General features: G+C 43.8%; 2 protein-coding genes across 10 annotated transcripts; one reads left to right on the top strand and one right to left on the bottom strand.

Annotated features, from left to right (window-relative positions):
* Positions 1–218: 218 nt before the first annotated feature.
* Positions 219–14115, bottom strand: DCLRE1C (DNA cross-link repair 1C). 6 transcript variants are annotated; one of them, XM_072025304.1, is made up of 15 exons: positions 13736–13787; positions 13269–13400; positions 12211–12295; positions 11551–11688; positions 8574–8633; positions 8187–8242; positions 7472–7573; positions 7154–7226; positions 6844–6984; positions 6608–6709; positions 6025–6161; positions 5800–5854; positions 4679–4767; positions 3750–3850; positions 219–2585 (listed from the first exon to the last, which is right to left on the bottom strand). In XM_072025304.1, the coding sequence occupies exons 4-15, from the start codon at positions 11569–11571 to the stop codon at positions 1597–1599; spliced, it is 1926 nt and encodes a 641-aa protein (XP_071881405.1). In that variant the 5' UTR covers positions 11572–11688; positions 12211–12295; positions 13269–13400; positions 13736–13787; the 3' UTR covers positions 219–1596. The 6 variants fall into 6 exon arrangements, with proteins under 6 accessions (XP_071881405.1, XP_027316067.3, XP_038041224.2 ...); XM_027460266.3 differs by lacking the exons at positions 11551–11688; positions 13269–13400 and adding an exon at positions 13951–14115; XM_038185296.2 differs by lacking the exon at positions 13269–13400 and having other exon boundaries at positions 13736–13788.
* Positions 14116–14201: 86 nt separating this feature from the next.
* On the top strand, positions 14202–20954 carry MEIG1 (meiosis/spermiogenesis associated 1). Of its 4 annotated transcripts, none has more exons than XM_038173250.2 (5): positions 14202–14311; positions 14794–14885; positions 16394–16523; positions 18376–18538; positions 20570–20954. In XM_038173250.2, the coding sequence occupies exons 3-5, from the start codon at positions 16420–16422 to the stop codon at positions 20696–20698; spliced, it is 396 nt and encodes a 131-aa protein (XP_038029178.2). In that variant the 5' UTR covers positions 14202–14311; positions 14794–14885; positions 16394–16419; the 3' UTR covers positions 20699–20954. The 4 variants fall into 4 exon arrangements, with proteins under 4 accessions (XP_038029178.2, XP_027316112.1, XP_027316136.1 ...); XM_038173252.2 differs by having other exon boundaries at positions 14229–14274; XM_027460311.3 differs by lacking the exon at positions 16394–16523.
* Positions 20955–24669: the final 3715 nt, after the last annotated feature.

Below are 24669 nucleotides of genomic sequence, written 5' to 3' on the forward strand. Positions count from 1 at the left end.
TTCTTTAGAGCTGCCCCCTCTCAATTCCCGTCTTTTAGCAGTGAAAGGACTGTAGCTGAGCACGCAGGAGGAAGTCATGTGTTTCCTTTTCAGTTTATGGCTTAGGGGAGCTGGTCTGAATTTGCAGTATTGACTGGCCTAAAGCAGATGGGGTTCCTGTATGCTTAAGCACACTGGAAATGTGTTCTGCTGTTAAGGGAACGAGCCAACAGACAAGATTCTGCTCTGTATGACTTTATTCACAGAGGTAGATAGGTACAACACCACTTTGGTTCCCTTTAACCTTGCTGAAAAGCAAAATAAAAATCTGTGCTTGGAATCTGTTACCGAATCCCAGGAACAGAGTGGGTAAGGGGACAGAGGAAGAACAAAGGGATTTGAATAACCTTTAAGTCATACATCGATGATAGCAAATCTTCATAATTTTTTCCTATCCCTGTTCCCAGTAGCAGAATGATGGCTGGTTTAATGTTTGTGGTTCAATAAAAATAGCAGAAAATTTGATGTACACAAAAGGGAAAGCTGTCATAATGGAAGCCTTTTGATTCTTTGGGCTTTAAGAGCTCACAGAACATTCAGATAACTTCTGGTGTTTAGGCATTTCTTCCTAGACATCAAAATTTAACAACCTGAAGCCACATTTCTGTTGTAGAAGCTAAGAATTTTGGCAAGAAGTTAGTTATGATGGCAAACGTGCATGGAGGACTTGTCTTGCTTTAAAAAAAGAAATCTGAACATGACTGAGTTCAGTAACATGAATGGGATGTTGTGGAAAATGTGGAATTTAAGAGCCTTGAATAAAAGAGGTAACAGGTTGGCTTCTGCTGCTGTGATGTAGCTTCCAAAGCAAGTTACTTGTAGTGGCTTTGGAACCAAGCACCTGGCATTTTATTTTTAGGTAGTTCTGGAAAACAACTGAGAGGGACTGATGACAAAGGGGTTGTAGTGAGTTAGATTTAAACCATAGGCAGTGGTGTGTAGTCCCTGCTCACTGTAAAGGCAGAGCAGTTTGATTTAAAGAAATTACAAAAAAAAAAAAAAAAAGGCAGCCAAAACTTCGCTCAGTCATTCTCTATTTAGTTCTGCAGTCCTTTAAAATGACTGCAGTGCAAAGTCGGGATTTCCTAAAGCTGCAGTGCAGCTCTTCACAGTATCTGCATGGCCATTCCTGGAAAATGCCACATTCTTCCCCCCCTCCCAACCTCCCTCCAGTTAAAAATGTAGCTTTGTATTAAAACCTGAGATTACTTGCATAGAAGGCAAACTCTTAGAGCTCATGGTAAAAGTAAACACTAAATTTCATTTAGTGTCCCATCCTTACGTTTCTCTGCTCTATCTACCTACTTGCAGCCCTGCAAAATCAACTTCAGGAGGTAGAAGGCTTTTATAGTCCCCTCTGGAAGTACTTTTTTAAAATACTTCATGGAAGGAACAACAAAAGTTACAGGGGCTGCAGAATGATATTTATGATAGTAATATGGAAAAAGTGTATAAATTAGCATAAGTGCAAGTAGTAATTGGCACTAAAAAGAAGAAGAATTTGGGGCTTAAATAAAAATGCCCCTATTCTCGTGATTTAATCTGTTCTACCTGGCTTCAGGAGGGTTTTCTCACTATGCTTTCCCCTGCTGCAAGCTTCTTGTACAGGCAGTACAGCTTGTCTGGTTGAGGTAACTCGGCATCGGGGGTCAAGGGAATTTCGAAGTCTGAGGAGCTCTGGGAGTCCCGCTTCAGTTCCAGATCAGGAGCTCTAGAAGCATCAGGCGTTTCCACCAGCACCTCCTGAACGTGAGCAGTGCCAGCTTCTGCTTCTTTCTCCAAGTCTTTGCTTTTCAAGTCACAGATGACATCAGAGGCACCAGACCTGTTCTGCCCCGGTGCCTTCCAGCTGCTGTTGTCAGCTTGACTCTCCTTGGCAGCCTCGTGTGGCACAGGAATCATCCTGCTCCCGGTTCTGCTGAAGCAGCTGAACTCAGCGGCGTTCCTCTCCTGGGAGGTGATGAGCACCGTGTCCATCTGGCTGTCCCAGCCCTGGCTGCCCCAGCCCTGGCTGCCCTGCTCCGAGATGTGCGTCGACTGAGAGGAGTTCTGGGAGGAGATGTGCGTGGAGTCGCTCACCCCATCCGAATCGCTGAAAAGGGACTGGGACCCACCAGCACCTGCTGAGGACGGGAAGTTGTCCTCGTTTTCAGAGCTCTCATCCAGCCTGTCACACTTAAAAAACGTATCCCAGCGCGGGACATCAGCTTTAGGCTCCTGCTGGTCACCAGGTACGCCATTGCAATTTGCTGTTGAAGTGGCATCTGACTCCTGGGGAAGAACTTGAGCTGTATTTTTTTCAGTATCTTCTTTGTCTTCTTCATCGTCGTCATCATCATCATCATCGTTTGACTCCTCACAGTCCATGAAGTCCACCTGGAGGGACGTGTAAGTTAGGGGTGCTTTGTAGCTGTCTGTGCTCTCCTTCACGTTTCCTTCAGCATTTTCAGGCCGTGTTGTTTCAGATGGCCCGCTCTCTTCTCTCTGCTGCTTGGAAATCTTAGGCCTTGCAGAAGTGAGTTCTGTATCAAAGAGATCATCTTCATCTGTCAAGAGAAGAATTAGCAAAATTTTAGCAGAGGTTTCAACTTCTTTTGTTTTTTATGAGAGCAAAGTTTCAACAACAAAAAATAATCATTTAATACAGAGAAAAACTTCTTTAAGCCATTTGGAGGCTTTGCAGGACATCAGTGACGTGTTTGCCCTGGCTCGCAGAGTGCCTTACAAGCTACAGCAGTTAATTTTACCAATTTGGTTTGGCATTACTCAAACACCACGTTACTGGGTTCCGTTAGGGCCTTCCTTGTTCACTGGAGACCTTAATTTCTAGCATTCTACTGGAACAGTCACTACACTGGTAAAGAGACTCCTATGCACTGACCCTCAGAGGCAGCAATTATTTGCCAGGCCAGACACTTAAAAAAAAGCAAAAAATAAATCCAATAGCAGTTAAAGAAAGCGTGTTGCATATTAACAAAATTCGTTCTGCTTGTTAGCACTTACAAACAGCACTGTCAGGGGGTTTGTTAGGATGAGGAGACGTTTAGTCTCAGCAGTAAGAGGGCTCTAGAGGTGTCAAACAACTGAAGGTACTGAAGAAGCCAGCGTTTTTTCCATGCTTTGAATAAAGGTTGACTCAAACATCAAGCAGAAGCTGACAGCTGGTGTCCCTGCCCCTGGCCTCCACATGCATGCTGCAGATCCAACGGAGCCCTGATGGACACTGATCTACATTCATGTATTCAGCCCCCTGCAGCAGGCCTGAAGCCGTCCTCTAGTTCAGTGGCTCTCCAGAATCTCTACAGAGCACCCACTGCTGAAGCAACCATCATTAGTTAAAAAAGATACCAGGTGCTAAGAAGCCCTGTGTTGAAGATAATGAAGAGGAACAATTCCTCTGAAATACCTCACTGTTCGTCCACAGCACGGGAGGTGATACAGGCAGAGTCAGAAAACACCTTTATTAGAGATGGTGTAGGGCTGTGGAATGGAACCCTTCTAGAATGTACAAGGCTTTTAAGTACATTTTGAGATCACAAGCAAGCACGCTTTACTATCGCCCTCCTGAATACTAAGTTCACTTCATTTACATTTCTCCTTTCTGTGTTTCTCTTGCTTTCTATACAGACTAGTGAATGCCGTGGCTTTTGGCACCTCTGTTTTGTCTTAGGCTTTCCTTTAAGGACAGAACCACCAGCAGAATTTTTTACCTGTATCAGATAAGTCTCTTTTGTGGACTCTCTTTAGTGTTCCTAAGGGCTTGTACCTAGGTTCCTGGTTTCTCCTGTACGATCTGCATAGCGGCTGTAATCTGAGGTGAATGAAGAAAAAATCAGTATTTAGAACTTGGCAGCTATTTTCAGGCACAAAAGTAAATATTTTGACACTGCTTCATGCCTTTCACAGGCACTGCGGCAAAAGCGTTAAAGGAAATGCAGCAATAGCTAGGGAAAATGTTAATACGTTGGTGAGCTTAGGCAGCTTTAAGGGAGAAAATGTGTCATTTCCAGGTATTTACCTTAAAATGTACACCATTTGGAAACTATCTTTTAGCCCCTTGCTTAGAGAAGGGAAGATGACAGGGTTCAAAATCTGACTGCAGGTTTATTCAGTTACTGTAAAGTGTCTCCTTTCCTATTAAGGAAGAAAACAAAAAGGAGCAAAGAAACAAGTCCTCGTTTTGTTCAGCCTGAGTGCCACCACAACTCTCCTACTCCATAAAAGCACTTGCTAAGCTGCCAGCATCTTTAGCAGCACAGGAGTACATTCGTGCCTGCAAAGAGAGTAGAAGTTCAAGTGCCCAAAGGAATTAATTCTCTTTATAAGAAACTTCCCAGAAATAGCACTGACAAGTAGAAACAGGTGAAGAATGAAGTGAGATGAACACAGGTGCCACCCAAATACAACGATCAGAAAAGCCTCTCTACGTAGCTGTGCCTAGTTTGTGGAATGCAAACTCTCAGACTCTGCTCAACGTATTAGTGGTCAGAAAGAAATCTGCAGGACTGAATGTGGCAGGAAGGGAACTGAATTATCAGAAGAGTGAAGTAGAAGACATTGGCCTGCTTGAGAGGCTGGGATTCAGGAGAGTCCCTTGGAACAGGGACTAGGTGACCTCCTTTCACCAGCTGCCACTTACAGTTCCATAACTTTGTCTTCTGTCCCACCCACCGGCAGCACGTTGGGGTACACGTTCACTGGACAGATGTGTCGCAAGAAATCCTTAATCTAATTTGAAGAAGAGAAGCAGTTTCATGAGTTACACCAACAACAGTTTGGGTCATAAGCCAAACACTAAGGGTAACAAAACCCTGGGTCTGACAGTTTCTTGAAAATTGCATTTAAACATGTCAGCACTTCACTCCAGCTGAGGTTCTACCCGTGCTGAGCACTGAACACAACTACGTGACTGCAGATTATGCTCCTATCTACACAGACCAGTACAACCCAACTGTTTTTACACGTCCAAGTCTGTTACTCACAACATACTGCCCCGCACATTCTGCCAGCAGAGCTGCTGTGCTTTACGTACTACTTAGCACCTCTACCCAGAGGTTATTCCGAACTCTAGGAAGATGATCCTCTTCTACAAGGCAGAGGAAATTCAAACAATTCACTTGGGTTCTTAAAAACGGGACCACCTTTCTAGAGCTCAGAATAATCTCCGTTTTGTACACGCAAGGCTTTGTGACAGGTTGATCGGTGGCACTAATCCAGCTTCAGTTCAGCTTCTTATGAGAAAAGTACTTGAAGGACTGGATCGTCATGTTAAATGAAGGCGTGTGATTCTAGAGAGGATGCTGCCAGGCCCAATTTCATTTTAGCCTTCAGCAAAGAAAGAGGAGGCAGCTGCGATGGAAGAAAATTTCTGCTTGAATGTGTGGACAGGGGAAAGAGGTCAAAGCTGCCCAAAACTGAGTCACAGCAGACAACCAATGTACTGAAAAACCAACATGCCAAGCTGTAAGCATTTAAGTTCACATTTTTAAGTTACAGAATAACCAAAACAGTTGTAGTGGTGACTGGTGCTTCAAGCAGAGAAAACAAAAATGGGCTTGTAATCCTGCCCTACCTTAACACGTTCTTCTGCAGTTAAAACATTGCTAGTCTGGGGATATCTCTGCCTCCAACATCCAGAACTTTGTATCTCCTTAGGTAGTGTTTTGTGGGTTTTGTTTGTTTGTTTTTTGTTAATTGTCACAAGTCACAGCATGAACTCCAGGTTAATCAGTGTCTACTTAGTACTACATGTATACAAACCTCACTGAATGAAGAGTGGAAAGAGAAACAAGCTCTGTATGTACTCTCCCCAGTCCTACAAAGAAAAAAAAAGACAGGAGGTATATAATTTAGGCAGCTGGTTTTCAAGCTCAGTCATCAGGCAAACATAACTTGCTCTTAAACAGCCCATTTTAAGATTCAGTTATACAAACCTCAGGCAAGATACACACCTGAAACAAGTTTCAGCACGGCCTAAACACTCACCTCACAATTACATTGGTTTTCTTGATCCTTTCTCCAAACCACATAGTGGAGGGTTTGATGCTAATTATGCGCAACGGAGTTCCGTTTTGGCACGTCATTCCACAGGGCAGTCTGTTCCCTCGAAAGCAGTCATCATCCTGCCAAATGCAACATCAAATTAAGTGTAATCCTGGCTTTTTCCCCCCAGAAATTAAGCAATGCAGTATCTAGGCAGACTGTATTTTTATTGCGCTTCCAACTCTTTTGAACACTGTATCTTTGCTGTCACCTCTTGCTTCCAGAGCTGACAAAGCAAATCACAAGAGCTGGTTTTGATATATTTGAAGGGATAACACCTGACTGATTTAACCTACTGTTCATCTTACCTCATTTAACAATTTCTAAGTTTCAAATACAATTAAGCCATATATAGTATCAGATAATATCTTTTCTAAAAACACACCTTAACCCACCAGCTGAAATTTTCATTCTCCTCTGCATTAAGCAACCAGTTGGCCCCAGCTTGCTGTAGAACAACAGCACCAGAACAACTGCAACCAGTTATTCAGAGAGGTTAGCAGAGGCTGTCCAAAATGATACGCACCCGAGGATGTCGACAGGCATGAATCTGAGTGTGCCGATCTGTCGTAACATGGCAGAGGATTTCTGGCATGTTTCTGAACATATCCAGCTTGTTCACGTGCACCTAAAAAAAAGACAGTTTACTCTTGATTAGCTTGATGTATTTGGTGAACTGCAGCTAGAGGAACTATACAGGTGTGGTTCTGCTCTCAAAAAACGCTGATAGGTTTTAAAGAATTACTGGTATGGAAGCATTACCTTGATTCCAAGTTCCTCACTGAGGTTAATAAATAAATACTCATAACCATAAGCAGCTTTGCAATTCAGCCACACAACATGATAGCGACTCAGCGAGGTCCAGCTTCGCACTAACTCTAAGATCCCATTTAGACACTCCTCCTGAAAAGTTCAGAAAATATTGTGATTCGTCTTTGAAGATACTCCCAAAGCACCGTGATTTGACAGGCAAATGCCTAAAATGCCATTTTGTATTTTCAGGATTTACCTAAAGGGTTGTTTAAATGATTAGTCGCTTTTGGACCTCTCCTCTCACGGCTTATTTACTTACCCTGCTTGGTATATGATAAAATTTGGGATCACAAAAAGTGGTGTCCAAATACACGCTCTGAATGTCCTTTACTCTAAAAGAGAGAAATGTGACATTGTGATCAATGCATCACAGTATTAAGATGTATCACTTCCTCTCTTCAAAAGGTACAAGCTTGTCTTACTGCAGTATATTTAATACACAATTTAAAAAATGAGGTGAAAAAAATGACATTCACGAATTGTCCCTGCCTGTATGATCTTTTGTTCTTTCTAAACCCCATGGATAGCCAAAGACTTTCCAGAAGTTGAACTAAAATGTGGATTCTTTTCCTCATACCTGGTCCCTGAATGTAAAAGCTCCATTCTGGCTGCTTCTCCTTTTGCAAGCCTGAAATCCCCCGTGTACAGCACAGTGCCATTTTCACCTTGAAACAAAAACCTGCAAACAGAAACACTCCAGTCAAACTCAACAATATAAAGCATTAACTGCCAGCTGTCAATTAGTTTCTTTTGCTTAGAGAAATCTGTGTGACTAAAATACAACATAATAGAAACACCGGGCTCAATTTTGTCCTAGACTAACTTCAAATAAAGCCAATGATTCAGACTCAGCACGTCTGGAACATGCCCAGTGTTAGAGCCCACAAAGGCCAAAAGCCTCACAGATTCTGCAGGGGAAGCCCAGCTGTCTTCTGCACCCAAAGGAGTTTATTAGGCATCTGTACCAGGAAGTTGGGCAACTTGTTTTTGACATCTAGTAAGCATGGGCTTTATTTTTAACCACAGTTTTGTGCACCATTTTTAAGTGCAGTTGCAGTCAAGAAAGTTGTTTTTCAAGGCACAGGAAGAAGTGCTCTGCCCTAGCATGGTAACAACTGACTTCTGCGTGGACAGAAAAGCCCCGTGCAATCTGGGTTCTAACGCTGACTGAAGCTGGTGGACCCTGCGGCTACAGTGCTAGTTAGGAAAGGAAGAAAAATAAATAAAGAGACACAACCACAGCATTTATTCAGACTCCGTAGGACAAATTTTAGAGTACTGGAAGGACATACATGACTGATCCAGGACAGTGACCAGCTGGTAGAAGCGTCACCTCTATATCTTCTTTCTGGAAGAGAGGGGTTGGCGTTATTTTCACACTGCAGTGAGTACTGCTGGTACCTTCACTGACACGGTGAAAGCAACACATTGCTCTTCACAGGCAACGCAGCACTTGGCACTGCTTTTGAATGAAGAGAGGACGTTTCTTCACATTGCAACAAGCCCTGAGCAGCAACAACCATCCTGCCATGCCAGAAGAGATGACGGCAGGTTGTAAGGTGCTCATGAGAGCCTGTCAACCAGGAGACAGCGCTGCTTCCTTGCTTCCTGGTGAAAAAACATCTTGGAAAAAACCTTGGGATGCTCTACAAAAGATAGGAGTTGTTTTCGTAACTTACCTCACCAGAAGTTTCATCTACTAAAGAAATCTGAGTTGGAGTTTCAACTTCCAGTGCAACCTGTAGCAAAACGAACAAATGTATTAGATGACTTACTGAACATCTGGGTTCATGTTTAAGGCTAAGAATTCATTACACAGACATCTTCAGCATGTACTGCAGCTAATTCTAAGACTGTAAAATTGAGCTCACTTCTTTCTAGTAAGTCTTGGATTTCCATTCCCAGTGGAAAAAAAAATTATGTCAAAAAAATGAACTGGAGATATCCCAATCAGTGCCTGTATGCTTACAAAAAGGAAAATCTGTTGGCCTGTTTAATAGCAAAAGCACAGTTTTCTCTGGCTGGACCATCTGCCTTGGTTTTGTATAACGTTCAAGACATCCCAGTCCCAGAGCACACCAGTGGATTCACAAGACACCACGTCCCCGTTCCAGATTTCTGAGTGGTTCCAAGAGATCCATTGAGTTGGTACTCACACTGAGCTCATAAAATTTGGCTTCTCCATGACAAACCACAACGCTAATCAAACAGAAAACTACCTGGCTTGCTCCAAAACTTGCATATACACATCAAAAGCAATTTACACTAAGAATTCAAACCATCAGCAAGAGTTGTCTTTTTAAATAATTTTATCATCTGCAATTTCTTTCTGAAGCTGAATAAACTCACGAGGTTGCTCTTAAGCCTGCATACTCCACATTTCTCAGTAATGCCCTAATTTCCTAATGCAGTGAAACAACTGCCAAGGTTTAGATCTAAACCGCCTGATGAATTCTTCACTGACATCCATGAGCATACACAACAGTGTCTCCAGCAGATCTTCAGTAGTTTAGATTTTAAAGCCAGCAGCAGATTCAGAAAGCCTCTCGTGTCACATGAACAAACACAGGTCAATCATAGAAACATTTATCTGGAAGCTGATGTCGTGATTGCTTCTTCATAGGCAAAGCAGAGATGCTTAACGCCTTCTTTGCCTCTGTCTTCAATGCCGATGATGGGCTTTGGGACCCAGGGTGCCCTGAACTGGAGGACCGGGACGGTGGGGATGACAAACTCCCAACCGACCCTGAACGTGTGCGGGATTTACTACTCCACCTGGATCCCTACAAGTCCATGGGTCCGGATGGGATTCATCCCCGGGTGCTGAAAGAGCTGGCGGACGTCATCGCGGAACCTCTCTCAATTATTTTTCAACGATCCTGGGAGTCTGGAGAGGTCCCGGTAGACTGGAAGCTGGCAAATGTTATGCCGATTTTCAAGAAGGGTCAGAAAGAAGACCCTAGCAATTACAGGCCTGTCAGTCTCACATCAGTGCCTGGTAAAATCATGGAGAAGATGGTTCTCGAAAGTATTGAGGCGCACCTGGGGGACAAAGCAGTCATTGGTCCCAGCCAGCATGGGTTTGTGAAGGGCAGGTCCTGCCTAACTAACCTGATTTCCTTTTATGATAAGATCACCCGTATGGTGGACCAAGGGAAACCAGCTGATGTGATTTTTTTGGACTTCAGCAAGGCTTTTGACACGGTTTCCCATAGGATCCTACTGGACAAAATGTCCACCATACAGCTAAATAAAAACATCATACGATGGGTGAGCAATTGGCTAACGGGCAGGGCCCAAAGGGTTATGGTGAATGGCGCTGCGTCAGGCTGGCGGGCGGTCACTAGTGGGGTCCCTCAAGGCTCCATTTTAGGGCCGGTACTTTTCAATATTTTTATAAACGATCTGGATGTAGGAATAGAAGGTATTTTGAGCAAGTTTGCTGATGACACCAAACTTGGAGGAGTTGTGGACTCGAATGAGGGTGGAAAGGCCTTGCAGAGGGATCTGGATAGGTTGGAGAGCTGGGCGATCGCCAACCGCATGAAGTTCAATAAGAGCAAGTGCCGGGTCCTGCACCTGGGACGGGGAAACCCTGACTGCACGTACAGACTGGGCGATGAGACGCTGGAGAGCAGCCTAGAAGAGAGGGATCTGGGGGTCGTGGTAGACAGCAAGTTGAATATGAGCCAGCAGTGTGCCCTGGCAGCCAGGAGGGCCAACCGTATCCTGGGGTGCATCAAGCACGGCATCGCTAGTAGGTCGAGGGAGGTGATTGTCCCGCTCTACTCTGCGCTGGTGCGGCCTCACCTCGAGTACTGTGTGCAGTTCTGGGCACCACAGTATAAAAAGGACGTGAAACTGTTGGAGAGTGTCCAGAGGAGGGCTACGAAGATGGTGAAAGGCCTGGAGGGGAAGACGTACGAGGAACGGCTGAGGGCACTGGGCCTGTTCAGCCTGGAGAAGAGGAGGCTGAGGGGAGACCTCATCGCAGTCTACAACTTTCTCGTAAGGGGGTGTCGAGAGGCAGGAGAGCTTTTCTCCATTAACACCAGCGACAGGACCCGCGGGAACGGTGTTAAGCTGAGGCAGGGGAAGTTTAGGCTTGACATCAGGAGGAAGTTCTTCACAGAGAGAGTGGTTGCACACTGGAACAGGCTCCCCAGGGAAGTGGTCACTGCACCGAGCCTGACTGAATTTAAGAAGAGATTGGACTGTGCACTTAGTCACATGGTCTGAACTTTTGGGTAGACCTGTGCGGTGTCAAGAGTTGGACTTGATGATCCTTAAGGGTCCCTTCCAACTCAGGATATTCTATGATTCTATGATTCTATGATTCTTCAGTCTGAACATCAAATCAAATGGCTACGGGATGCTCAGAGTCCTTAGTGCAGAGCACAGAATCACATTCGCTCCTCCAGAATAATTAAATCTTTCGGTCACTTGAGACTTTGTATAAAGGTAATCACGTTCTCCTCAGCCTCACAATTAAACGTACAGGAATCCCCTTTTTCTCTTTTTCTTCCTACCCGGACTCAGCTCCTAGATAAGAAATTCGTAGGAGTTTCTTTGAATATGGAGCTTAACACCCACAATTATAAAAACTATAAGGCAACTCTGAGCCATAACTGCCCAAGGAAAGAAGTTTCAGCTTGCCTGAAGTTCCTGAGCTGTCATTTGACTAGAAGACTCTCCTGTCCTTGCTTGGGGGACACCAAATCCTTACACTATGTGACGATGTACGTACACACAGTAGGATGTGAAAGGAATCGTGCTCAGTTTCAAAGCCTGCATCTGCAAAGGGAAGAAAATAACTAACTACATCCATCTAGCTATAGATAAGCCACATCTACACACGACCACTGATCACTGGAAAGTTAGCTCCAAACAACTGAAATCAGGTAATTGGTTTCCTTAGCGATTTTACATCACTACAACATTTTCCTGCTAAAGATAATTCATCTTCCAAAAAGTAGAAGGAAGATAACGTAACTGAAAGATTACACTCCAAATAATACAAGGCTTTAAATGAAGCAAGAGAGATGTAGAATACAGACAGGAGAAAAGAGACATGAGTAAGTTGAGAGAAAAGGATTAATTTTGTGGAGAGAAAAATAAAATTGAGCAGTAAACAACAATAAAACAATCCGACATAGCAGGCAGCGGGGGAAGTTCCTACTGGTGTAGGAACTTAAGAGCTGAAATAGCATATCAAAACCAACATTAAGAAACCTTGAGGATGGGAAGCTTCCTCTTCCCTAGAGCCACTGCTTGGAAACCGTTAATTTAAAAATAAAGAATAAAAAAAATACTCACAATGTGATTCTCCCAGAACTTGTATTTCCAGTTAGTCAGCAGCAGTTCCTTAGTTACTGGCGAGCAATATAATTTAACTTTCAGGCTGAAAGGAGACAAGAAAGAAGCGTGCTTATTTGAAGTAGAGACAAGGAGCAACGATGAATTGGTACCTCACACCAAGTACACCAAAACATGCACACGGCTCCCTCTTTCCCAAAAAAAAACTATAGAACAGCAAGCCTGCAGGAGCTGTTCTGCCCCTGCCTGACGTGGGACATAGACAAGTTGCTTCACCTTGCAGGGCTTTTCTTCACTGACCGCAGACCCAAAATCTTACCCATGTGTGCCCACAGATGTGCATTTTTGGTACATGGCCACGTGTACATACATCTTTGCTCATCTCCATACCCACCAAGATCTGATTCAGACACATATGGTCTCCCTGAGACTTGGGGCAGCTAGCAGGCAGCACAACAAACTGCTTCCTGCAAAGCTCTAGCTTTTGCACAGTGCACAGATAGAGCTGATGAGCAAAGAGAGATTACCTGTGTGCATGTGAGGAGATGCAACACCTACTCTAACAAATGTAACGGTGTCTGGGAACATGGCAAGGAACTGAAACTCAATTATCTGCAGGTTCAGATGTTAGACTGCTTTCAAGCCTGCTGCTGGTCCCTGCCAACTAACTCATCCATGGAATTCATGACTTCAGGAGCCAGATAATCCCACTGAACAGACAGTCTGTGTGAAGGCAACTGCTTCAAAACCCAAGAATTTAAGTCCTTCTCCATACAAGGTCATTTATTAAAGCACTGCTCAGCTCCTGGTCCAAAAGGAGCAGTCAGAGCTCAAGAGGACCATGCTGTTACCATCAGCACCACTCGGATAACTGCTGCCCTTCCCAAGTGATGGAGCTCTCTGTAGTTTGTGATACTGAGTTTTTGGGGCACAGACCTCAGTGGCAGTCAAGTGACCTCCAGTCACAGGTGATGTTTGGTTAGAAACTGAATAAAAACCCTTCATAGTTTAGCTTTTGGGAGTTGGTGAAAGAAATACAAGAAAATCTGAAGTCGTACAAGGTGCATGTTTTCAGGACAGTGCTTCAAGTTGAAGGAAGAATTGGGATCCAGAGCTGTGTCCCTTTGGAGTCTTCCCCAGTGGCAAACGGGCTGCAGGCGTTCAGCTGCCTACTTTTGTGTGGCATAACCCTGAGGACAACGGTATTTAGTGGGCAAAGCATTGACAGCAGTGCTTAAATCACTGATGTTCCACATGTTTTGGTTAAACCATCGATGTTTTGACTGAAATAGGCGAGAAGTTAAGGATTTGAGAGGAGAAGGTCCCAAAAGTCAGGAGACCTCCTCCAGCAGAGCGCCAGACACCTCTTCGTGCCTCAAACTTTACTTTGTCCTCAAATAAAACATAAAATTCTGACAGGCCACGAACTGTCCTGTCAAAAATAATAATAATAATAATTCTCGCTGCCCTTCTTTCCAACCGCCGCCTCCCAAGCCCTGAGGGGGCCGTTCCCCTCGCGCCGTACCTGCCCTCCAGCCTCCTCTTCAGGGCGGACGCCCTCAGCCCCTTCATGTGATCTGCGGGGAAAGATGGAGGTCACAGGGGGCCGCCACAGGGACGGGCGGGAGTCGCCATGGCGACGGGCGGGAGGCGGGAAAAGGGGTCGCCATGGAGACGGGCGGGAGGGGAACAGAGGGGGGGGTGGAGTGCCGTCGCCATGGCGACGGTCGCGGCGCTCACCCTTGTGGCAGTGTGACAGGAAATAGGCGCGCGCCCGCAGGTTGTCGCGGTCGAAGCGGTCGATGGACAGCGCCGGGTACTCCCGCAGCCGGCCCCCGAACCGGCTCATGGCGGCCTCTTCTTCTTCCGCCTTCTCGTCGTTAGTCCCGCCTCCTCCACAGCTCTCTGCCAATAGGAAAGATGGTCCCGCCTCCCTCCGCGCTCTAGACCAATAGGAAGGCGGTCCCGCCTTCCTGCCGGCCAATCAGAATGAAGCCGGCTGACGGGCTGCTCAAAATGGCGGCGGCGGGAGCGGTTGCCTAGCAACGGGGCGCGGAGGGACCGGTGTGGGGCGGGGGAAGGCCCCGGGGCGGGCCGAGAGGTCTCTGAGGGCCGGGACGGGGGGACGGGGTCTGGGAGGGGGGTTAAAGGTGTCCTGGGGGTGTCCTGGGGGGAGGCACGGTGCTGAGTCGGGGCTTGGGGTGGCGGGTTGGGGGTTGGAGACACCGGCAAGGCGGTGAGGAGGGGGTTAGGGGTGGGGATGGGGTCGTGGGGGTGCGGGTTGGGGTCGTGGGTGGGGCCGTGAGGGGGGTTTTGGGGTCTGCAGTTCATTTGTGGGCATGGTGAGAGGCTGGGGTCCAGTCAAGATCGTGGGGTAGAGTCTTATGGTCATGGTGTCTGCACTGGGGTTAATCCTTCTGCAGCTCCGGCTTATGGGGCAGGGGAAGTCCCAGCGTCTGCCCTTCATCGCTACCTCTGCACACCCCATGTTTTTTGGTGGAGCAGTTTGGTGGTCGTGGTGATAGTTTTTAAGTGCAGTCTTATCTTTTAGAAAACGTCTTATTTAACTTTGTGAAATTTAAGGAAACAGAATTGGAGAAAGAAGATAAAAAGAAGCATTGTGGAGCAGCTGTTTTAGGGAGACACAAATACGACACTGTCCCAAGAACTTGAAAGTAAGTAGTGAGCTGCTCCTTGCTTCTCAGCTTTTAGTGGTGCTTAATACTGCTAAGGGGAGCCACATCCCCAGGACTTTAAACACCAGGGAGTTCTCCTGTTCCAGCCCCACAGAAGCAGGTTGCTGTGTTTCCTTTTCCAGCGAGTAGCCAGGATGAGGATAATACTCTTGATAGCTGTACGTGCACACACAGTCACAAGCTATACATTCAGCTGGACACACAGACTGAAAACAGTGCATTTACTGGCACCCACATAAATACAAACAGCACTCAAATAAACATGAAGACTGTTGGTCCTATTCTCCCTCTCCAGCTGATCAGGATTGCAGTTCAGTTGTGACAGCCCCTACCTCAACCTTGTCATAAATATATCCACATTCGTAAATGCTTCCAAAATTAGCTTTCTACACTGGTATCTGCCACATCTGGTGGTTTCTCATATATACAGTATTTTTTTTCATGTTCTGGACAAGAGGCACTGGACACTGAAATAAAGAAGGCTTTCTTTGAACATGAGATTAACCTTTAGTGTACAGGTGACTGAGCAATGGAACAGGTTGCCCAGAGAGGTTGTGGCATCTCCCTGCTTGGAGATACTCAGAAGCCACCTGGACATGGTTCTGGATGACCTGCTCAAGGTGTTCCTGCTTGAACAGGGGCTGGATCAGAGGATCTCCAGAGGTCGCTTCCAACCTCAGCCCTTCTGTGGTTCTGTTTAGTCAGTGTAGCGTCAGGCCAGGGGCCTAGACATCTGCCTCAATACCTTGGCAAATACAGAAAGGTCTCATGAAAAGTCTGTTGAAGCCATTGGAAATCTCTGACTGGCTGTTCTAGGACCCAAAATAGATCCTGTGAATGCTGACTTGTATAAGCATTGAGGAAGCGAACATATGCATGCCCAGGCTAGTTAGAATTCCTTAGAAATTATGGCGTGATAACATACAAATCTTTCCCAAAGCCAAAATCGAGACGTGAAATGTCACTATTTCTCCTAAAGTAAGAGTAGACAAACATTGTTTTAGCAAAGTTTACTGTTGAACAATACCATTCACATGAAAAGCATTAGTGTTATGCTGAATTATATTTTCTTACTATTGTCTTGCCCTGTGTTCAGTTTTGGGCTCCTCACTACAAGAAGGACATTGAGGTCCTGGAGCTTGTCCAAGGAAGGGCAACGAAACTGGTGAAGGGCCTGGAGCACAAGTCCTGTGATAAGCAGCTGAGGGAGCTGGGGTTGTTTAGCCTGGAGAAGAGGAGGCTCAGGGGCGACCGTCGTGGAAATGATGGTTCTGTTCTGTAGGCTGTCTGGAGGACAGCTTATCTCGTGCTCCTGTGCAATGAAACCAGATCTCTGTGCAACTCAGGGGCACTACAATAGACAAAGAGCACAATTTGCAAAGGGCTTAAATAGCATCATAGAAAGGATAGATTTTTTTTATTATTATTATTTGAAGCCAGCAAGCTGGCACTTAAACTATGTGACCTTTGTACCTGTGTTTGAGCAGGAGCGCCTGTGGACAGGCCATCAGCAATGGTGAGTCAGGAAGTGCCAGGCTTGTCTAGGTGTCTTGGAGAAGCATGCACATCAGATGAATTCAGCACATCCTGTGATGAAGTACTTAACCCTAGCAATGTGTAAGTTACCAGAAAAAAAAAAAAAGAGAAATACTGAACTATTACGAATTGTAGCTCTAATGTCATCGCTAATAATGTTAAGTGTGTCGAGTCCCAGACTGACAGCAGTTCTCAAACATGGTTGAGCGTGCACAGGATAGGAACAGCTCTCTAATGGCTACAAAAGGGCACTCTGCAGCAAGGGATTAATTTTTTTTTTTCGAGATAAATATTACCAAGACTACACAAAAATTTATAATGATATATGCTAAGCATGTAATTTGTACGGGATACCTCATAACTGGGTGGGAAAATCTACTTTGGTTTTGTTGGTTTTTTTTTGTCAGTAGTAATTGTCAGCCTGCCATTCCAAAATGCCAGTAAAGAGCTGCAGAGCTCTTACTGCTTAATGCTTGCAGTGCTGAACTGCAAGACGCTTAGTGTTGCCAGAAAAGAGTCCTTGTGCATGGTTTTTATTGATCTTTAATAAAGCATATGTGGTAAGAGATGAAAGGCCCTTTTTTTGCTAATGGCTCTTATACGGTCAGACGGCAGAACTGCAGGCTTCTGGTTCTCCATTATGATAACGATAATTCTTGATATATTCCCAAAGATGTGTATGCTGCAGCGTGACTTTTTTTTTTTTTTTTCCTTTCCTGCTTCTTTTAATGGACTAAAAGCATTTGAAAAGGCATCAGCTTTCCACTTTTCAAGCCCTCAGTTGATACAGGAACTTGCTAAGTAAGGAAATTTTACTTTGTGCAGGATTTGGAGGCAGCGTTCTACCCGAAGGCAGTGAGACTCTTCATCCCCTCTCTACAAAATCCATAAGCTTTTTCTCCTTCCTTCAAAATACGTTCCTAATTGTAAAGCTGAAACCTGGTGACGCTACAAACCTAGGAGAGGACCCATTTCTGGTTATATCTTGTAGATATGGTAGAGTTCTGTATGGTTGCTTGCAGAGACAATATAAAGTTCTGGTTTTAGTAACAGAATAAGATATACTCAAGAAAGCAAATGCAGTGAAATTCAGATATGAGGTAGAAATCAAATGATTCATATTTTTGAAATATAGTTCAGACCACCATTGGTAAGTTTTCAGTCCATTTTTTTTTAATTGCTTAAATTTTTATTTGTTTGATTTTTACACTCTGAGTTTTACCTCCCAGGTTTAGAGCTGACTGACCTATTCACTATTTCTCAGCAGACATGAACAAATGGGTTTGGTGTGGGTAGAATGTCAGTGGCAGTCAGTGCAGATTTGGGTTGGGCAAGCACAGACTAACGTGAAGTTTGGCAGGTTGTGTGCCTTTCCTTTTCTTTACCTCACCCAACTTATTTCTTAAAATCAACTCCATTGTCTCCATATGTGTGGCGGTGCATTTCTCCCTTCTCTTCCATCCTGACTGCGTCCCGTTCTTCAGTAACATCCCACTTCTTCATTTTGTGGTTGCCAATTTGGTGTCCCTTCAATAGGAAGAAAGAAAAACCTGAAAAGCTGCCTGGCTGAGGGGGCAGTGACTGTGAAAATGTGAAATTAGAAACAACCACAGGGTTTTGTTTGTTTTTTATGCATCAATGGGCACCAGTAAATTTTATGCACCACTGTTAACTCAGGGTGACAAAAATACCATGATAACGGTTTCCTAGATGTAGAAGTGTAGGTGACTTGGGTTTGTATGAGATCAATGAGTACATTTAATTTAATTCTGATTGTTTATAATGATTTTTTCTTTTTTAACCTTGGACTTTGAGTTGAAGACATTATTGCATTGTGTATAATTTTTTTGTTGTTCTACTCATCCATATGCCTCCCTAACAAAATCACTTACTTTGGCCTTCTCTTATTTCATTTTCAAAAATCTAATTTCAGGATAAAGCCTGAAGCTTCTGCAGTCATGGCCAAAGCTGACCTCAAGCCAAAATCTATACGTCATGCCAAAAATTGGTCAGATGAGGTAGAGAACTTATACAGATTTCAGCAAGCTGGATACAGAGATGAGTTTGAATATAAACAAGTAAAACAAGTTGATACGGTAAGATTTGGAACTGTGCAAGGGTTATTGCATTACACTTCTGTCTCCTGTTAAATTATTAAGTAAAAATGAAGGTGCCTCTTATTTCCTCTCATCAGGCTAGCTTCTGGTAGGTTTTTTTTCTCCCAGATCTGACTTGAATTCTTGCACTATTATTAACTGTGCAGAGTAATTTATTTTTCAGAAGTGAAATAGAAACACTCACCAGCCTGTGTTTTTGTTCCACATCTCTTATGCATTTAGAAGTGTTAGAGATTTCTTTGAATAGATGTAGCTGCCATCTGAAAGACTAATTCAGCTTTGAGGAAAGGAATATATCAAAGGTAATTCTCTGTGAAGTTTCCCCATTCCTAACAGGTCTATTAAGAGGGTAAACACATCCATTGTCAGAGGACTCAGTCCTATATCATTTTTACCAGCTTCACTTTTACAGTTGAACTGCATGGTAGGATAGATAATCAGACCATGCACACCCAAAACTTGGTTTCTACCTATTTCTGAAACTGTCCCAAGCAGAAGTATTTGATGCCAACTGGGGTAAAGGGAGTTACGGAGGAGGCATTTGTCAGCTGAGCACATCCAGGACTTGGTTGTCCAGTTGCTACAGCTACTGGTAATACTCCTTAGCACATCAGGTGAGGTAATGTAAAATAGCCAGATATTCAGTGGCTACCTGAGATTCAAAAGAGCAACAAAGAGTTTAGTACAGCAAACAACCTGCTATCTTTATTAGATCTCTGTAATTGCTCTTCCAAAGCACCATAAATCTCATGAAAAATACAGTTTAAAGTATGTTAACCTCCAGTGCACCTAAGTGTGGAATACTGCTGAGAAAGTCATTCCTTATTCCCATTAACTCAAAACAGCAAAACGTCGATGTGCATAATAAGCCACAGTTATTTATTTTGTTGTGGGCTCAGACACCGCCGTAAAGGCTGTAGAGTAAATTCCGGTGCAAAAGGAAATCCTGTAACTAGTGCGGCAGGATCAGTCTGCTCAAGATTTATGGCAGGGTGTAAACAATTAAAACCTCATAAAGGTTGAAGAACATCGCTTACTCCAATTGAAAATGATTGTGCATTCCGTTCAGACTTGCCAGGATCTGGTAGAGGTTCTCTTTCAACTGACACGTTTTGAAATGTCTTGTTTACTCCGTATTAGGTTTCCATAATGCAGTTATGGTTAATGATGCAATTAGAATGTAGATGTCATGAATATTAAGGCTCTTAGCTTCAGACAGAGAATGCAGATAACTGTATGTCTAAGTAATAAGGTAAGAAAAGTACTACTTCTGGAACTCTCCAGTTAGAGAATGCTCTACTTAGACATAGTATTGTCGACTCTGCCTGGAAGAGAAATTAGATTCTTATTACGTGATTTTTGGAGGTTCAAATTGATCAGAAACACAGTTCAAGCTGCAGATAGCTGCCTACCCAAGCCATGGAGCTGTTAAACTAAAGGCTTGAGCACTTGTTTGTTCAAAGCTTCACACTGTGAATACCAAACAGCACCAAGATGATGCTGGTTTCCTGCAGGATTGATCCTGCTGTCTTTGAGACCAGCTTTTACAGTACACGTAGCTCACTTTATCTTTATGAAATCAGTAATGAAATGTGCGATGTACACATTTTTCATGGTCAGAAGAATCCTGAAGAACCACTTAAGTGTCTGTCAGTTGTAGAGAAGTGGAATTTTACAGCATCTCAGATTACTGAATAAATGAATAGCATCAATGTTTTATTCCTAGATATATTCTAAAAGCTTTGACTGGCCCACTTTCTAAATGACTCTATCAAATATTCTTAGATCCTTATTTCTAGACTTTTCTGATCAACAAAATCATTATCCCAAACCAGAAAACTGGTTTCTCACATCCTGCTTTTAATCTTCTTTAAAAGTCAAGCAAATTAATAGCAAAGTAGCGGTCAGATGCAGTGAACTTTTCCAGTGAAATGTACCCTATATTTTCTGCAATATAATGCACAGACATTATTCAGTGGATGTCTATATATCCTTTTATTCTATTTGTAGGTGGAGTGTTGGCCAGAAACTGGATTTGTAAAGAAGCTTCAGAGAAGGGACAATACCTACTATTACTACAATAAGCAAAGAGAATGCGAAGACAAAGAAGTTCATAAAGTGAAAGTTTATGTTTATTAATTTTGTTACTTTTCCAATATTTGCATTGTTTTATAAATCTGTTGGTTAGGATCTGTAAGTAAATGGGATTTGTGTAATCTGACTTAAGTACAGATGTCATTCGTATATAGAATGGGGAATGTAGGAACTGTAGAGTGACCTGGAATTATAGACAGGGGAATTTCATTTTTTTTTCCCTGTTATAATTAAATGTATTATTATTGCTGGTTACAAATGATTTGATATAAAAAATAAAAAAAACATGGCAAAGGGACGTCCTTTATTTGGGCTGACTGTGTGCAAAGTCTGTTACAAGATGTCATTAATCTTTATTCTGAACAAGATGCGCTTGTTGAGACTGGCTAATGTCAGCCACGGTCTCTTGGTATAGCTAAGGACTGTGATGCTCCTGGGGGCCAGAGTAAAGCCAAAAGGCAAACAGACATTCCCTTGAGAGCAGCAGGAATAACAAGCAGTAAACTTTATTAAAGGACGATGAACAACCAAGCCACAAGGACAGTGCTGAACTGCAGATTTAAACAACTGGTTATTGTGACAGAAACAGTTACAACAAGAAATGTCTTTCTGAGCAATAGGTAAGGTACACCCAAAATCTTTTTTTTTTTTTTTTTTTTTATTTACCTGAGAAGTATTTAAGTGACATGAGAGTACAGGTGCCTCCTCCAGCTGCTCCAAAGTCAGGCCTTTGGAACCCAGCAGCCCGGTGTCTCCGTGCAGCCTGCAGGACGTGGCTGCTGCCTTCCTTGTACAGGGCCAAGCCAGTAGCAAAGCTGAGCAGACATCCCAGAGAAACACAGACACACAGGACGCTGACATAGCCCATCACACAGCCTGCTACAGCGTGATGCCTTCAACAGCACCTACTGCATGATTCCTATAAAACAAGCACAGCCAGCCGACTCCCTTCTTCCTCTCCAGCTGGCAGAGCCAAGTCACTGGTGCAGATGCACAGGCACCACGCACCAGGTTCACAAGCACATGCACTTCTGCAAGTGACCTGAGTACCAGCACGGCTCCTCTGTGTGCTGCTCACCTCGTTCACTCAGCTCTCTGCCAGTAGCTGGTTTTGGGAACACACACTGTCCCCATCCCAGTGGGATCCCCAGTGGTTCCACTGCCTGGCTCCAGTTTCTACTCACACACACACAGGTCTCACAAGAGGCTGGTACTTAGTCCTCACACCACACATGAGAGGGAGAGTGCAATTACACAGAGAGAGAGTTAAGATTTAATAATGAAAGATTTGTTAAGAACAGGCTCTGTTGGTCAGGTGCAGGGCACAGCCAGACAAGCATAATGACCAGTGCCATTTTACATGTGACCACTTCCTTTTATACCCTTTTTTGCATATTGTCCCTCTTCAACTGCCTTGCCCTACATGTTTTGCTGTGTAGATCCCACTACTGCCCCTGTCCTGTGTCCCAAAAACCTCCCTGATTTACAGCCTTAGCAGCTGCAGTGTCCTGGTTGGCTTTCCTAGGAGTAGTGGCTCTAACTTGTGGATGGCCCAGCTCTTAGTCTGACAGGCAGGGTTTGTTTCTTGTCAGTGTCTTCGTGATTGTGATTGCTTTGTCGGATCTGTGCCCCAGGCTGTTTGCTTATTGCTTCCTTTTTTTTTTCTTTAGCATCCCAATTTAGAAGCCCTTTATCAGCCAGCCCTGCTAGAATAAACATTCTCACACTTAGCAATCACTGGGACTGAGCAGGTTTCTTTCTGGTGTTTGTTTTGTAATTTGGAAGTCCTCGATCAGATAACCCCGCTGGAATAAACAGTCCCACATGCCACTTCTTTCCTTATCAATGAGTGCAACCCACCAGGTTTGTTTCTGGTCATTATCTTTGTTAACACCAATTGGTCAGGATTTATCTGTAAGTGCTTGTTCTTTTTGTTTTCCTCCTCATCCCGTCTGCAAGGCCCCTAGGCAGCCAATTTTTAGTCAGACAAATAAACAGTCTCACCTGCTTCAGAAATGCTGATTTTTGTAAGAGACGGCAGATGCTTCTGGCATCGAGCGGGTGAGCTGCCTAGAGTTTATTACCAAAACTTTTAAGCACAGTGTGGGTGCTGAAAGGTTGAATCTCACTGTCAAATTTGAAAGATTAGCAGAAAAGAAAAAGAAAAGAAAGCAGGAAAGAAAAGCCTTGTAATTGGTGCTGGAGACCAGCTTACAGCCATACCCTTCAGCAGCCATCATGCTGTATTTGAGAGTTCCCTCGCTTCATTATAAAACACATCTTGTGTTGACAGTGACAGTTTGGGTTATCCTTGTCCTTTGACATCGTTTGCATTCACATTTCAAGGCAGTTCATGCTAAATTTATGGTTCCTTACAACCCCTTTCATTTGTTCAATTAATTAATTTTTATCTGGGGCTGTGAAGTCAAAGGGGTTCCTTTTCTGTTTAAAAAGAAGCAACTACAGGGTTCTTGCCCAAATGTGTCTGTGATCTCAAGATAACATTAATCTAACGTAACAATGGTTGCTGGAGTTACTCTTCCTGACATGGAGCTGGTATTCAGCTCTGCTTGCTGGGCGTGAAGTTGATACTCAGGTACTAAGAAGCCTTCTTCTGTTACTGGCATGCTGGATGCATCACTTCTAGTCAAAAAGCTATAAAAAAAGGGTCAATATTTTATCTTATTTCACAAATCTTTAACTGAAATGTCTTGTCTGTCACCTCAGTTCTTTCAAGCATATTGAAGGCTGTCAGCTTATTTGTGTCTTAACCTAAGGTCTCTATGTTGCAAAAAAGGATCAGGGTATCGAGAAAGCCCTGCTTCATTTTCAGGGTGACGCTCCAGTTCATGTGGATTATCTAGATAAATAACTCATACTTCTGAATGCTGTTACAAAAACTCTCCATACTCAACTTTAGTAACTTTAAAAAGAGAAAGGAAAGCTCATTTTTCCATTTTATTGCCCGGAGATAAAAATATGTGCCATTTTGTTAATTAGACCCCTAAGAAAAAGTAATTCTGTGAAAGTACTTTCATCGTGCTCACTGCTGGCCCTTGCAGGGCACGCTGTGGTGCTTGCAATGAACAAATGGGTGGCAGGGCTCCCTCTTAGCAAGTATTTAACCAGCTACCCACAGGAGTATGTGGTCTCATTCTAATTCACTCCACGGCTTTGTGCAAGGCAGGGATGAATGTTTTCTGTGCCTGTTGAAGCTCATAAGAGGCGGTAAAACAAACTTTTCCAAGACCTACTTCTCAGGCTTTGTATTCGACAGCTAGTAGAGAAATGGCTAAGCTGCAGCCTCATTGAATTCATCAGCTACAAGGAGGGAATAAAGGCTGTATTTTTGTGTTCTTGGGTGAATTTCAATGTTTTCAGCCTTTATGTGAATTCATTATGCAACAGTATTGTCTGAAAGCAATGCTACAGTTATTTGATTGCTTTACAGTCACGGCAGCACAATTACCACACAGAATGGCAGTATAAACATTTTAATACTCACTTTGGTACCTGAGTGGACAATTCCAGATCTGAAGACACTGGAACCTCAACTTTTCAATGTTTAGACGTGGTTCCCTTGTTTCAAGATGCTGCAAACGATTGACTGGCTTCAGGCTCACTAAAGATGACTTTAACTCAACGGCTGTTGATGTCGCTGGGCCTCACACTCCAAAAAAAAAAAAAAAAAAAAAAAAAAGAGGGAGCCTGTCTGAAAGCAGCTTGAATCACCTTGCCTTATTTTCTTTGCATTTTTTATTACCCTTGTTCCACTGACTGTTACTTACATGTGGGAGCTGCTTCTTAGCAGCCCCCCTGTGCTCACGTTGTAATGACTTACTGCTCTCAATAAAACATTTTCTTTCTTGTTGCAGTTGAGATTTTGCATTTCTTTAAAGCCCAGCACGCTCACAAGAAGCAGGGGAATGCCTGGTGGCAGGAGAGTTCCAGGCTGGCACCAAAAAAAGTGCAGTGTGACTTTGAACAAGCATAACCTTTTTTTGGGTACTCTGTTC

The sequence above is a fragment of the Anas platyrhynchos genome, chromosome 1 (assembly GCF_047663525.1).
Source record: "Anas platyrhynchos isolate ZD024472 breed Pekin duck chromosome 1, IASCAAS_PekinDuck_T2T, whole genome shotgun sequence".
Lineage (NCBI taxonomy): Eukaryota > Metazoa > Chordata > Aves > Anseriformes > Anatidae > Anas > Anas platyrhynchos.